General features: G+C 39.5%; 1 protein-coding gene across 2 annotated transcripts in view; it reads left to right on the top strand.

Annotated features, from left to right (window-relative positions):
• The window catches only part of GABRB3 (gamma-aminobutyric acid type A receptor subunit beta3), a 195,442-nt gene extending 179,722 nt beyond the window's left edge, over nucleotides 1–15,720 (top strand). For both annotated transcript variants that reach the window (XM_029998747.1, XM_029998748.1), the window contains 2 exons: nucleotides 667–911; nucleotides 11,716–15,720. In XM_029998747.1, coding sequence (XP_029854607.1) covers nucleotides 667–911; nucleotides 11,716–12,066 — 596 coding nt within the window. In that variant the 3' untranslated portion in view covers nucleotides 12,067–15,720. The remainder of the gene's footprint in view (nucleotides 1–666; nucleotides 912–11,715) is intronic.
• The last annotated feature ends 377 nt before the right edge of the window (nucleotides 15,721–16,097 follow it).

Raw genomic sequence — 16,097 nt, 5'->3', positions numbered from 1 at the left:
TAGTCATCTCAAATCCCTCTTCTATATTGTCCTTTCCTGAAATAGGTGTCTAAAATAGATGGGATGAACTGCTCTAGAACGGTGCCTGTCTCTCTCCCTCTGCTACTGGGGGGCCCTATAGGACTAACTTCAACCAACTGCTTAACTCTTAGAAATTTAAAACTGCATGAGAGGAATCTTTCACAATCTATTCAAACACTCTGCCTTAATATGTGCACATGGTTTTATCTATCCAGACCCCTAATTAGTTTTGTTACTTTTTAAAAACTTCTTTCCTTTGTGTTGAGCAGCACCATGCTGGAAGGGCACACCTTCTGATGCTTGGCAGACTATTTGCCTTCCTGTTGCAGATCACTTTGGTCTTCATGGAAGAGACCCTCAGTACAGCTACACTGGCTTCCATGAAGCTACGTTAACTCATGGCAGTGGTGCCAGGCCCCCTTGTTAGCTCTTCCCCCTGATCATATGAAGGAAATACTGCAACAGAAGAATAATGCATGACACTTTAATTTTGCTTTCATTTACAGTGATGTCACCTGCGAAATATCTTTCACAAATTTTTAAGCTTCTTCATACTGACAAGGCAAATTTGCCAAAAACAAAAATAAAATTGAAACATGGTATGCTTGGAGTTGTAAGATATGTGCTCTTTTTTTCTTTGTGTAGGAATTACAACTGTGCTGACTATGACAACAATCAACACTCATCTGCGAGAGACTTTGCCTAAAATTCCATATGTTAAAGCCATTGACATGTATCTCATGGGCTGCTTTGTATTTGTCTTCTTGGCCTTACTTGAATACGCCTTTGTCAATTACATTTTCTTTGGAAAAGGCCCTCAAAGGCAGAAGAAGCTTGCAGAAAAAACAGCAAAGGCAAACAATGATCGCTCAAAGTTTGAAGGCAACCGGGTAGGATTCTTTAATTTATATATAGTCTCTCTTTTCTTTTATTACAAAAACTAACTGTATGAAATAAACAAACAAAGCTTCCGTAAAAACATCACTAACCACATCTTTTTGTGGACGAACTTTGGCATTTTTATATTCAAGAATCTACACAGAAGAATATATTTAGGCATACAGAAATCGAGATGAGTATGTTCTGTATGACAAGTAACTGTAAGAAGAAGAAAACAATGGGAGTGCAGCTAGCTTGAAAATAAAGGCTCAGATCTACAAAGACATTTGTTTGTGTAAATCAAATACAATTTAACTCTGATTTTAAGTACCTAAGGGAATCCAGGATCTAGGCATACTTTTTCTCACTTCAGTTAGAGAAGACCCATTTAGAATGGGAGAGCACAGATAAAGGATTAGTTCTGCCATGCTAATTAATTGGCCAGCATAGCTGAACCACTGTGTGTGGCATCGTCATCTGCTGCTGTTTAAGACCAGCAGAAAATTATGATTCCTAGAGAAACTTTCAGATTGATTTCTGAAGCACAGTATTGGCATGGTCTGTGCTTATTACACTCCAGCCTATTTTCTTGCCCAGAGTGTTGCTTCATCCAATGAATACACTTTTTTTTTTTTCCCTTTGGAAGAAAAATTCAAGGTACTCAGCACTGCATGGTTAGCAAGCTGTGTCAGTTTGAATAGAACATGTTTTTTGGTTAAAATACTCCCAGTGACGCTTTTTCATTCGGTTTTGTTGAGTAAGACTGTTTTTTCTATCAGCTATAAATAAGGAGAGTTCACAGTGACAAAACTACTACCTGTTTATTAAATACCAGTATCATAAAAGTAATTACAAGTTGTATTTTTTATCCTAATGATCTGTCTGCTATAGTAAATGTAATGCAGAACTACACCTAATTATTGACACTCATATCTGTGAAATAATTTTTGAACCAATAAACTCATTTTTGTCCACTATATTATGAAACCAAATTCTCATTGCAGTTGGCAGCACTGCTTAGTACTAAGCTAGCAGCAAGAATGAATTCCCTTCTGTGGAAAAATAAATAGTTATAATAATAAAAAAAGCAGATGGGGAAAAAAAGAGTATCACAACTGAAAGTAATGAGAAGATTTTAGCTGCAAGCACGTGATGCAGATGTATGCACTAAGGTTCAGTTCTCCCAATAGAAACCATCTGGTGAATCTCATCCATTTAAATGATTTACATAATTCAGTACAAGTCTTGCTAATGGGCCCAATAGCACCCCATGCCTGACTGTTCTTCTATCTTGAGATCAGTTGGTCTATATTGTCAAAAGAAGTATATGAACCTTAACTAATGAACGTGAGGGGTTTTCACACCCAGATCATGTCATTTTTAAATCCCAGATCTGAGCATACCATACATCAACCCTTTTTTTTTTTTTCTCCCTTTTGACTTACAACCTTTTCTTTCCGGACCATCCTAAGCAAATACTGTGGACTTTTCTGACTTTTCTGCTGGTTTAATACCAATCACGCATGAATGAAATTGGGATACAAATTCAGCACACCAGAACTGAGAGTGTGTTGCTTTGTCCCTTGTAGTCCCAGCTGTGAAAGGGAACTCTGTATGCTTTGTAGAACACATATACTCATACTGACTGTGAATATTCGCTGTTCAAATGATCTAGGTTAAATAATGAGATATGGTTCCATTCTCTGTGGAAAACGTTTTGTCTCCAGGCCTCAGCTGGTGAAGTCAACAGAGCTTTGTTGCAGTCACTGGATTCAGTGCCTTCAGAGAAGCAGTGCCAGCATACAACAGGAAAAGACGGGTACATTAGCTAGAGCTGATTAGAAATCTTCCTTTGAAACAAAGCATAGACAGAAAATGCAGATTCAGTGGATGTAGGATGTCAAATCTGAATTTCTGATTTGAAAAACACTGGCAAATGCAAAGGGGAGGGAGTTGCTTAGAGCAGGTAAGAGGTCCCAGTGCTTTCAGGATGAGCAGCTCAGGGAAAATCCATCTAGCAGATCTACTTTGGACGAAGTTTACCAGGGCTTCCAGACATCATAGCCCTGAAGAAGGAAAATGGTTTCCGTGGTTCTGGATTGTGCCCACCATGTACCATGCTGTACAAGCATACATGGATGTAGCAGGACAGGTGGTCATGCCAGACTTTTTTAACATACTTCCCATGGAAGACAGTACCTGAAAGCTCTGCAGCCTTGGGTCAGTAAAGAGGCATTAACTTCCAACCTGTTCTTTGGTGGCTCTTGAAGGTCATTGAATCTGGTGGAAATAGCAGCTGCTTGGCATTTGCTTGCTTCTTGCTTTAGAGTTGGGACTCAGGGGCTGGATGTCCTGGGAGAGGCTCAATGACTGGAGGGCATACTGCACAGTAAGGAAGGCTCAGAGCCACAGATGAAGACTACCTTGGGCAAGTTCACGGAAATAATTGGGGGTTTTTATTTTGGTGAGGCTTCAGGCTTCCATGGAGCGTATTTCCATTCAGAAAGGGAAGGTTTCTAATCCTGGGAGATATTTCACATCTCACATGATTTGGGGCTGAGCAACATTTTTAAAGAATGGGAGAGTGCCTAAAAACAGGCAGCCCCCTTTGCAGTTATCACCACTATTTGATGACTGTCAAAATGTACACTGTGCTGGAAAGGAGATTGAAAACAGTTCAGACATAAAACTGGAAGAAGGCACTATTTTTAGTTTGTCTCTAAGACTACCATTTTGGGTTGATTTGTGTTGCTGTTTTGTTTTAGTAATTGAATTTGCTTGTATATGAACTGTGTGCATGAGCTCCCTATCATTGATTTAGAGTGCTAGCTCAGAGCACTAGGAGAAAAAAAAAACAACAAACAAAACCAAATAAATAAATAAACATTAGTCCATTTATTGTCCACATCAGATGCTGTAACTTGTGGGTGTAGTGACAGAATGACTCTGGGCTGTATCGGGTCCAGCCTGAGTCAGTGCTCAGACAGGAGGGGCTGTGGCACTGTGGAAATCGCTTGTTTGGATTGGGAGGCAGCACTAGCAGAGCAGAGACAGCACAACATATTGCCTGGCATTCAGGCCCTGAGTTTGAGCGTTGCTCTTATGGTGCCCAAGACTGGGAGTGCTGCTGAGGCAGTGTCTGTCTCTCAGGCAAAGGGAACAAGAGGAGGATGAGGGAAAATGCCGCATTATTTTCACTCAGTAGAGTTGTAGCCGATGGAAAGCAGTAGAACCAGTATGGACACATTGTAGTTCATTTTTTACATGTCAGAGAACCGAAGTCTGGTGTGCAAGCTAGCAGGCTTGGTTATAAACACTCTTATATCAGCAAAAGGGCTTTTCATGCTTTCCTAGTCTAATTTAATTGTAGACTGGAAGAATTTTAATAACAAAAATGTTCTAGGCCACAAAATCCACAGATGTGGGGATGTCTGTGTTTTATTTGATAATTGCTTTGCAAAGCAGCCACTGTTCATGCTCAGTAACTCTGCTTCCTAATGCATTTGCATTGTCTTGCATCAGAGGTTACGGGTTTGAAAAGCCAACACTGGCACAGCCATCTCCATGTTGATGCTGCTGCTATGGACATGCGTCTCAAATGCCAAGCTTTTAAGCACTTCTCTTGAGTTGTTCCTGATACGCTGCCACTGAGGCTTCCTGGATTGAGGAGGGCTCCACCAGCTGCTGCCGCTGAGCTGCCTGTTGGCTTCACTGCTCCCATTATGGCTTTCTGTCCAGCTCTGCCCCTGTATTAAAGACAACAAACCCAATAGCTCCAGGCATAAGGGAAAGAAGAGCCCTTGTAGCATGGAAACGGCACAGACAGTGTCCTCACGTTGCAGAGGTGACGAAGAAAAGCGGTGGGGAGAGGAAAACTGCCCTGTATTCTCCCGTGTAGCACTGCTGAAGGTGGCATGACGACTGAGGCGCATCTGACTAAACTGAATCCCTGGAAATGGTTTCAGAAGATTCAGAACTGGTGATGAGATGAAACCTGAGCGAGCCTTTACGAATGACTCATCTGTGGATCAGCAGCTGACTACAAAGAAAATTTCGCACTTAGCCAGCTCTTCTTTTGACTGCTTTTGCATCACATTTTATTTCAGATAATGCACTGTAAATAGTATTCCTTGCTGAACTTTTCCAGCCTATCCCAGTAAACCAGAGTTACTGGAGACAAACATAGGATGCTCCTTTTTTGTGTATAACCAGTTTTCATACATGTACCAGTTTTGGATTTAAAACTCTTTTGAAAACCTTGATACACTGCTTCATATATGAGGACAAGCTCTAGGATAAAGAAAGAACTGAACCTTGATTTTTCAAAAAATATTTCTTCTGCCTATGGTATCAGTGCCTAAATTAAAGTCCTCTGTTTGTGGAAAGACTGTCAGAAAAGAATAGGTGGCCTGTAAAATGTTTTCCCTTGAAAATTGATCACCATCGTTATGGATCAATTCTGTTTCTCCTGTTTGCATTGGCACTTTCAGTTTTGCTACGTGAATTGTTTCTTTTAAATAAGGCTCAGATATAGCCTAATTTACAACTAAATCAGCATGAGAGAGCTTTAAGGCAATCCTGTTCTCACTTGTTGTTCTGTCTTGTGGTAGAGGCTACTAGCATAATCAGCTGGTGAGCATGTGTTTTGGACATTGCTCCTTCCGGGCCAATCCACACAGGTTATGATTTGTTACAGTCCCCTGCTAAAACTATTACTTCTTAGTTCAAGCTGTGGCAATTTACATTTTCAGTTTGGTGGCACCAAAAGTTCAGCCCCAGGGTATCAATCAGGAGGGTAAGTATCACACAAGCTTATTCAAGCTTCAACCCCCCGTGGCTGTCAGACATGTGGGAAGAGCTTCCTTTGTACAAAAATAATGCATAACCCTTTATAAAAAGGCCCTTCTCGTCAGGCAGTCCCTGTGTGTTTTTTTAGCTCTGGAGATTCCTGGTTCAAACCCCTGCTGTCAGCCAAGGCAGCAGCTTCCCACCAGGCATTGCTGAGAATAGAGGCTCAGGCCACTTACATGTACTTAACACTTTTAAAGGATTGTTAATTGTAGCAACCCTTGTCACAAGTGGGATTTTATTCTGAGAATGAATATCTTGGCTGCTGTGGCAGAATTATCACTCAGTTTAAATTGGGAAATATGAGAATAGCAAAGCTGGCAGTGTTCTCCTGTGCATCTTCATCTTTCCTGGATACTTTCTTTGGTGCTATTTTGAACAGTGGGATATTTCTGAAAAATGACTGTGATGAGTAGGTGCCAAGTTTTGAAAAATATCTGTCAAGGGTGATGAGCACAGTTCTTGTGGGAAGAACTCTCATCCTGTAGCACTTATGATGGGGACATGCAGTGTGCAGTGGGAGACTCATACATGTACTAATTTTGTTCTGCAGCCACTTTGCACAAGTACGAATGGTGCAAATCCAGAGACAGTAAGAAGGATTGTAAGTGCAATCCATAGTACAGCCCAGAGATTGTAAGAATCCAGACAATGTGAAATACAGGGCAAGGGAGGACCATACATTTATTTCCTTTTCTTCTTCTGTTCAAATACATCAAGGTTTATTGTCAAACTCCATTCTTACTTGGTGGACAGTGACATTAATATGAAAGTTCCTAATTATTTTTCTTCTTCATACTTTCCTTGTTTTTCAAGATCTCTCCATCTTCCCAGTTCTGCTGGCTACCCTGGGCTCATCTGCTAGGCTTATATAACATAATTCCCTCTTTCATTTTTTTGTGCTTATTAATGAATATAAAATATTAAAATGGTAGTGAGAGAAGTATCAACTTTTAGGCTCAGCGAGAACACTCAACAATACCATATTTGTTGTGCTTGCAGTTTTAAATTATTTTCAAAATATCCAAGGCATAACGTGGTCAATGAATTTTGCACAGATAACACTTAGGGCCTGATCGTATACTGTTCTACATGTTGGAAAGCCATAAGTAAAGAAGATGAAGACTGCTACCAGGTAGTTTACCCCTTGCAAAACCATAAATGCTTGCACCAGGGCAGATCAGGTGAGAATCAGGTAGCTGGAGTCTAGATTACAATTTCCACCAAAAATAATTCCCATTTTATTATAATTTTAAGGGGAGATCTATTTTGTGGCATGATGTACTTGAATAGTAATTTTGATGTAAAATAATGCAAGACTAACTACAGAGACAGCTTCTCATGCTGTTATTTAAACCCGCTATTTGCATTTATATTGCTTCATATAATGGAAAGTGTTTACATGGTATTTAAAAATTTGGGATTGATGAACTCCTAAACATACCTATGGGGTTTGAGCAAAATGCTTCCTCTTTTTCTTTTTGTGTAGTTGAGTGAAAGGCTTATGAAGAAAAAGAGATTTCATTGTGAAGTATTCCTTAAAATTTATGGAATATTAAACAGAGAACTAAATGAACCTGAAATAATTCAGACACTACCTAATAGTAAATCAAACCTCATGGTAGTTTCCTGACCCTAGTAAAATTTTTTTCAAACTGGCATTAAAGCTGAAGTTTTCCAAGAATCTTGATTGAAGAAAGGTATTCAATAGCAGCTCTTGTCTTTAATTTCTTTAAAAATATAATACCTAACATCTAAAATGAGCTGGTATCTTGTTTAGAATTAAGAAGTAGATTCAGGACTTTCCAGGTGTAAGAGGGTGTTGACGTTTCATACCTACAACATACATTTCAAGTTAAGCCCATTGGTGACGTGGTGCTCCTCCAAGAGCAAGGACCAGAGGTTCTTTGTGAAGCCTTATCTTAATTCTCCTCTTTCTGGCTTCAGTTAGGTAAGTTATGGTCATTTTTCTGTAATGACATTAGGCTGCTAGAGTCTTTGGATTTTTTATTTGTACTGTAATATGTCTAGTTCAGAAATGGTGAACCTTCAAATGTGAATCTGGTTTTCCGTGTATAAAAGGTCTCACAGCATTTCATGCTTCTCAGCCTCCAAATGGAGTTATGTGAGATTCAATCATTTCACCCCAGTGTAGGAGCTGTAGTTATTCAGAGGTGGGAGGGATGGGGTTTGATTAAAATTGATTCTGAAATAAGAGCATCAGTTTTGCATATTTGGATCCATGCTGATTCAGCAGGGAATTAATTAATGATTTGGTACTCAGGTGTTTCCATGTGCTTTGATGAGCTCACTGGGAAACACTCCATGGAAACAGTCAGCCCTGGCTTGTGTTGAGGAGGAGATGGGGGCACCAGCAGTGGAGAATGCAGTGGGGAAACGGGAATGAATGGCTTCAGGTGGAGCCACAGTGGGCAGGAGACTATTAGAAGCATGGAAGCACAGGGCTGGCAGAGAAGGCAAAAAAGAGAATTATGTAGGTTAAAGAAGGATGGTAAGGAGTGAGGGGAAATTGGCCAAATCCACAGTGCAATCTCTCCAATTGGTAACATGGTTCGAGAGCAAAGCCTGGCGTTAACATCGGGGGGCGGGGGGGGGGGGGGGCGGATTTCCAGTGCACAGAAAGTGACATTTTTGAGCCAGGTGATAAAATTATATTCTAAGGTTCATAAGGAGTAAAACTAAAGTTTTATTAAAGACATTGGCCTTGTTCATCATGTGTAGCCATGACTGTAATCCATTCAGCTGCTTTTCTTAATCTGTATCTCTACCCGGGATAACATTGTCCCTGGAGCCACTGAGCAACAGTCATGGAGGAATTTGCCTTACCTGTATATTCAGGCAAACATGAGTTGACTTGCACAGGATACCCTGCCATTATTGGTTTTCTTCTTTATTCATTGAAAGCTTGTGTACATTTGTCAAAGTCATTTAAATTGTTGCTTAAATCATTCAGAAGTCATGCTTATGTACAAATACTTTTTAACATGTTGCGTGCATTAAATATTCTTATTTCACAACATCACCTTAAGATTGTCACAAAGCATTAGCATATATTGTTCTAATGTTGTTGAGGGCTTAGGTGGTTTATCCAAAACCTCTGAAGGAATCAATACAATTTGCAGGAAAAGCAGGAATAGATCTCAAGATCATCTGTGGACCAGAAGCCTGATTTCAGTTTCTGTAGACCCCTTCTTCTCTCCATCTCCTCCTTTCTTGTATTTGACATGCAAGTCTGTTGCTCTATTAACAAAGAGATGCATTTCAAAATGTTTCCAAACATGTTTCATCTGACATTTTGAGAAAATATATCCTGTCATGCAACTTCATAGGACACAATGGTATCTTCAGACAAAGCATTTACACAAACATTGCAACTTTCTTGACCACCTTTCTAGTTTGATTTATAGATGCAGTGATGAGCAGCAAAAAGTGGCAACATCATTGGCAGATCAGAGGCAGAAGCCACATTAGAGTGGCACGTAAGGTTGGCAGATAAGGTGAAGAAGGCGATGCAGTGCAATGAAATAAGTGGAATAAAATTAATTCCTTGGGCAGGAGAAGCCTGAATACATAGGTGTACCCTCCAGAATACAAGCTTTCAGCTGACACCTCACTTACAAAAATCTAGGCTCATATAGAAGGACAAAGTACCCATGGATGGGCTAATGTCTGTATATATGCAGGTGACAGACAGAATCAGGAGAGCTCAGGAAGCCCCGAGGGAAAGAGCAGCTGACATCTGTGGTGGTGGAAGGAAAGGGAGTAGAGACCTGCAAGGGGAAGGCAATGCTGTCAGAGTGGAGCCCAGCAAAATGGTCTCTGCTGGGGCATTTTTAGTAAGGTGAAGGACATTTCTCAAAGCCTGGGAGGAGATGGGAAAGGAGATGACATGTGACACCATGGGGGCCTGGATGAGAGATTTAGTTTTAGGAAAATGCAGATTGCGGAGATATTTTGCACAATGGTGTTACAAATCCTGATCATAATTTGTACTCTCTGTGAAAAAAAACAGAGAAAACTGAATTAGTTCTTTTCAGAGACCACCGTAAGTAGTGATGATATCCATGGCTGTATTTTACAGCTGTGTGTATTCCCTGGTTACAGATACTGCTCAACAGCGTGAACGCGTTTCTACAAACCTCAAGCTCATACTTTTGTACCCAATGGGTTTCTGCCATGGGGAAAATAAATTCTTCTTAATCACCACTGAGGCTTCTCCACCCCATTATTTTGGTTAACATTGTTTATTTTTATTTATGGGCACTCATCAGTGTAATGTGCTGTTGCCTACAACAGCAGGATTTGCTGGATACCTTAGGATATTTTTTTCTACTTTCCTGCATGTCATTCATAGCATTTTGTATTCTTTTTCCATTTGCAAGCAGCTTGGCAAAGCATTACTGATATACTATTATAATTGTTTGCACTGAGAAAAGATAAGCTGTAGCATCAATAATTGATGAAAGAAGTATCCATTTTACAGAATTTTAACAAGATTGAAAAAAGCTAAATGCATATGGACAGACACATAGCTACGCATACTTTTAATGCATCACAAAAAGCTTGCAAAGGACGTGGTATAGATGACTGTACAAACTTCAAAAGGCCATGGCAATAGTGTGTTTTCTCAACCACTTTTAAACGTATGCTTCTAGGATGAGATGTTCAACTGCTGCACAGTTAAGACAGCTAGATCATATGGCAGGTTAGAGAAATGTATTAATTGCAAGATGAATTGTGGATGAATAAATTGTATACATAAAACTGGAAATTATCCTGTATGCCATGATTCACTATCTATTTCTGACATGGGGAGCTGAGTTCACTTCAATGGTCACACGTGTGTTGACTGGCTGAAAATACCCAGCACAGAGCATTTATTTTCCCTTCAGCCATCATTTTCCTTTCCCAAAAACTGGCAGGAAAGTTGGAGCTGATCCCTGCATCACCTGTGTTCTCTGCCCATCCTCCAGCATGCAAGACATGGGGCACAAGGGGATGTGGTGCCCTACCACAGAAGGTACCAAATACTGACTTAAGACAGCATTGTTTGGGAACTTCTCATCAGTGCCACTCATGGGAACTGGAAGTTTTTCTGGATTGAAGGAGCGGAACCCAACTCTGTGCTGCTCCTCCTCTATCGCTGCTCAGGGGGACTGGAGAGGCTGGCCCAGACTAAGTGACCCGTCCTCTTAATTACTGAAAATGGCGTTGCATTGCTCACCTGTGCTCAACACTGTGCTCACAGCCTCTTGGCTATGGAGGTGGAAGAGAAGAGTGCCACTTATTTCCTCAGTTCAGTGGCCTTCCATGACTAAGTTTATTGGTCTTGAGATGACTTACCCAGGTGGAAAAGCTCTGCAGTTAAGCATTGCCATGACTGGAAAACTGTGCAAATGACTTTGGAAGAAAAAGTTGAAGAGAAAAGTTTAAAATAAGCTCTGTGATTGCAAAGTGCAAATTGTTCAGCGGGTCAGAAATATTCTTGTAATTTTAGCAACTTTCAAAGGCACTTTTTTCATCTAGCTTTAAATTCCAGATAGAAAAAGGTTAGTCCAGTTTAATTTAAGTTCCTACTGTAGTAGAGAGAGAATCCATCTCTTACCCACTCCCCCCATTGCCAACAATGTAGAGATTTCACTGAACTACACCACCTTTTAAAATGCAGCTGGTTTAGAGGGAGAGGAAAATGATTGGTTTTGCCAAATATGCTTTTGTACTGGGTGTTGGTAGTATGATGATAACCCTGTTTGTAAAAGTATTTAAGTACTTGTCTAATTTTAAGTAGCTGAGTATTGCCATTTTTTTCTAAGATTATCACATGCTTAAAATGAATACATGCTTTCTTAAAATATGTATGGGTTTGGAAATTTAAATTACACCCACATTCTGCTGATAGATGTCAAGTCTTTTGAAACGATTTCTATTTCTATTTTTGCCCCCTAGGTGGACACCCATGGAAACATCCTGCTAACATCGCTTGAAATTCACAATGAGGTGGCAAGCAATGAGGTTACCACCAGCGTTACGGATGCCCGAAATTCAACGATATCCTTTGACAACTCAGGAATCCAGTACAGAAAACAAAGCTCACATCGCGAAAGCCTTGGAAGGCGTTCGTCAGAAAGAACAGGCTCCCACAGCAAGAGAGGCCATTTACGAAGAAGGTCTTCGCAACTGAAAATAAAAATCCCTGATCTAACAGATGTGAATGCCATCGACAGATGGTCAAGAATGGTGTTTCCATTCACATTTTCTCTTTTCAACTTAATTTACTGGCTATACTATGTTAACTGAGTGACTGAACTTTTTTAAAGGACTTCAATTATAACAAGTGAAGTACTACTTGCCTGCAGAGTTTATATATATATTTATATATAAAAATATATATATATGAACTTTTACTACGTAGACCATACTCATGTATGTGTGAATACATGTAGCAAAGAATTGTGTGTACTTAAAAGCACATACCGCAAAGCAAAAGTATATGTATGCACACACACATGTACACATTCATTCTGATGTTATGGACACTTTAACATAGGAGGCACTTCAGAGGAACTTTTTAAATCAAAAGGCAGGTGTCATCAAAACAACGAGCCTTGAGAAAGTAAGTGTTGTGTATTATCACTACAAAACTTTGATTGTCATAGAAATTTTCAAACAGCTGTAATTGTGTATAAAGTCAGTATTTAGTAACATTGTTTGTAGATGCTGCCATACACACTAATCATAAAGCGGTAGAGTTACACTGGTAAGTTTAAAATAAGTCATTTATATTGCAGATCCATCAACTACAATTTCATCAAGCCAAATTTATTTTTCTTTGCTAAAATTTCTTGGGTTTATATATGTCATAATACATTTTTTCCCAGTCCTTAATGGGCATAATTTTTAATGATCTCTTGCTTTCTCTTCTGCAGTAAGCAAGCTGATCATGGGAGTGTTGCTCTAGGTCTTTGGAGACATATACATGTTCATAATATTTCAAACAAGCATTTTAATTGTCCATCAACACTGAAATGAAACTTTTGTAAGTACTGTAAATGTACAGCACGTTTTCCTTCCCTTGGACTGGCTCCCGCTGCCATGTCATTTTGAAAGAGAACAGCACATTTTTAGTATAATTTAGCTGAAAATTCAACTACTGTCAATGTGTTCTACATCTGCTGTAGAAGTAAAGATTGTTATTCCAGTGAAAGCATAGAAGATGTCTCAGGTTATTTGCTACTTTGACATGAAACCACCTAGCTGTAGCCTTTTTTAAACATGCATTCACATTATTTAACATTCTTATAACATTGTATGTTAATGTAAAATATATTTGCATAATATGCATATAAGTATATTTTCTCAATATTTTTCTTCCCTGTGCTTGCTATCGTGACTGCATGCTATGTCATATTTTTGTTGCTGTGATGTTACAACTTTTTATTCTCTAGAATTGAGCAAATAGAGCACTTCCGATACTTTGATTCAGTAATGGAGCATTTTCATATTTTATTTATATACTGAACGTATATACATGTACACTTATCAGGCTAGTGTGCTGCTGTCACAGATCACAAGAGATAGCAAACGGTATGTTTTGTTTCAGCATTACCTATGTTCTAACATATCCTTCATGCAAATGTGACCACTTTGGTTTTCATCCCAATTCATTGCCTCACTGGGATTCCAACTGTTTTCAGTCTAGTAGATTGTAGTCGTCAAGGTATGCCAATTTCAGATCTGTAAACTTAATTTGTTGTTTATCAGAACTAAACCTTTCTAAAGAAAAGAAGATATATTTTTTGTAAACAGGATTTCTATCATGTACATTCTCAAATAACAACAAATACAGTAGCATAAGTAGATCTAAAAAAAAAAGAATTCAGGCTTAGCCCTGCCAGTTCTCTGCATGTAGAATTCCTCTGGACATTGATGGGAATTTTTGGCAGAAGGAGAGCTTTGGATGCTAGTTAGAGACGTCTATGGGAGAAAAATGTGTGGATATGCATCTACCAAAAAACAACAAAAAGGGATGAAACTGAAAAGGCTGCCTTGGCTCTGTAATGACCTGTGTTCTCGCTAGTACTTGATTTATCCGTGAGTAGAGCAATGATACTTATGTTGCTGCTGTGTATGGTCTGTTACTGTTCCCGCCCCTGACTATTTGCAGCTGAACTGTGAAACTTTGCTCTGGGCTGAAATTCAGCATAGATGAACCTGGGTTGCAAAGTTTGTGTTGCAATCCCATCCTCGGGGCTGCTCCTTGAACAGGAGTGGGCTCCACACAGTTGCCTTGCAGCAAAGCTGCAATGCGATCCCCAGCTGGTAGCATTCCCCGTAACCTCGGCTGACGGCGTGTGCAGGATAAGCTCCGCAGTCCTGCTGCATCCTTGGCAGTGGTGCAAAGTGGCTGTAACTGCAGTTTTTAAGCACTGTATCTGCAGACAGCTGTACAGTATGAAGAGCCTCAAAGGAACCCGTATAGCTGGAGCAGAAAAACCTGGGTTTTAAAAGCTCCTCAGTATTAGCTCCCATTGGTAAACCACAATGTATTATGAGCTCTCTAATATCTCTTCAAACTGTGAAGGGATTATAGAGCACATTGTCATCATTATAATCAAAGTAACTAAACAATTAACACCCTCCCAAACTACATAGTTGGTAGAATTGTTGAAAAGCCCTCCCAAGTTTTTATCCTAATAACAAAATATAATTAAACAAAAAAAATTGATTTTAATAAAACTTAAAAATGGTAGGCTTTGCTTTAGAAAAATTACACTAATGAAATGATCTTCGAGCAAGTCTTTCAGTAAGTGCCCTAAAGAACTACCCTGGGATTCAAGAAGAGAGTCGTCCCGCCCTCATGATTTAATCACAGTTCTCTCTTTTCTTCAAGCCCCAGTCCTAGAAATCGTGTGGTCAGGCAGAGATCTTCAACAAGAAGAAGAGACTTTTTAGCTGTGATGATAGAAATGTGTACTCCAAATCCCACTGAAATCAGTTCTGCAGTGGCTTCAGCCAGGGTTTCCAAGCTGACCGAAAATTACTGTCTGGCCGGAGCAAAGAGGCGATGTGCATTTTCGAGACCCCACATGGTCAAGAGAACTGAGCCTCTGAGGACCCTCCCTCTCCTACCCTTTGCGCAAATGGAGGGCAGTGTGTTACTGCAGCCCCATTCATGAAATTGTACTCCCCACCTTGCCTGTCGTTGCAAACAGTGGGCAGTTGCACGATTCAGCTTTTTCACGAGATTTCATATTCATCAGTCTAGTTGAGTTCCATGGGGCACAAGGAGCCTGAACCTTGAACAGATACAAGTCTTGGTTTGACTTGAAAAAAGCCAAGAAAATCTCACTTAAGGTTAACACTTCATCTTTGACATGCATTTTTGTGCCTTTTTTTGCCAATTCCCTTCCTCCAGTCCCAGCACCACTTCTTACACACAGACACACACACACACATAGCCATGTGTTAAGAACAGTGTTTGCCTTGACCTCCCATTTTCTGGCTCTTGTCCCTGTATGCTAGCTGCAGTGTGTGATTTTAACCGTAGATGGCTTTAAGACTAAAAATCGTGATTTCAACCAAATTGCACCAGAGTAATGTATTTCATAGCTAATTAACTCCTTTCTAACTCAACACTACTATAAATAACATTTACACATCATTTGTTTGTAAAAGGCATTAAAAAAAAAGAAAACTGGAACTATCTTGTGTTATAGCCCAAAGGGGCAATAAACAGTAGAAATATTATGGTGGTTTAACTCTAAGTTGGTTTCATCCCATTGTAAAAATAAACTAAAACCCAGTCTTTTTTGCTTAAGGCACATCTATGTATTTTTGGTATTCTTCAGCAGTGAAAAAAAAAAAAGAATAGTAAAATGGAATGATGAAGAGATGCTTTATGAAAATATTGATGAATGAATATTCATTTATTAAAAACGATTTAAAAATTAATTGCTTACTTTTTTTTTCTGGGGATAGAGCAAGTGTGATGACTGTGTGTTTGGCTAAATGTTAATGTTTAATTACATGTCAAATATCCTGTAATGGTTAGCCTTAGACTATTTTAAAGAAAAAAAACAAACATGAAAGCATTTTCTTATTGACACACAAGTAGCAAAAGGGATTCTTAAACATTAAACTACTATATTTCCTAGTGTTTTCTATGGTAGATTAAGGAAGAGGGAAAAACTACATCTGCTGACTTAGCATGATTCTTAATAGCAAACCAGCCTCTCTTCAGGCTGGGGCATTGCCAGTTAAGAGCAGAAAGTTTGTCCTCTGCTTTATATGAAAGCTCTGCCTGCCCAGGAGGCAAGAGAGCTTTTGAT

This window comes from Aquila chrysaetos, chromosome 23 (genome assembly GCF_900496995.4).
Source record: "Aquila chrysaetos chrysaetos chromosome 23, bAquChr1.4, whole genome shotgun sequence".
Classification (NCBI taxonomy): domain Eukaryota; kingdom Metazoa; phylum Chordata; class Aves; order Accipitriformes; family Accipitridae; genus Aquila; species Aquila chrysaetos.
The sequence above is the reverse complement of the archived record's forward strand: the minus strand, read 5'-3'. Positions and strand labels throughout refer to the sequence as shown.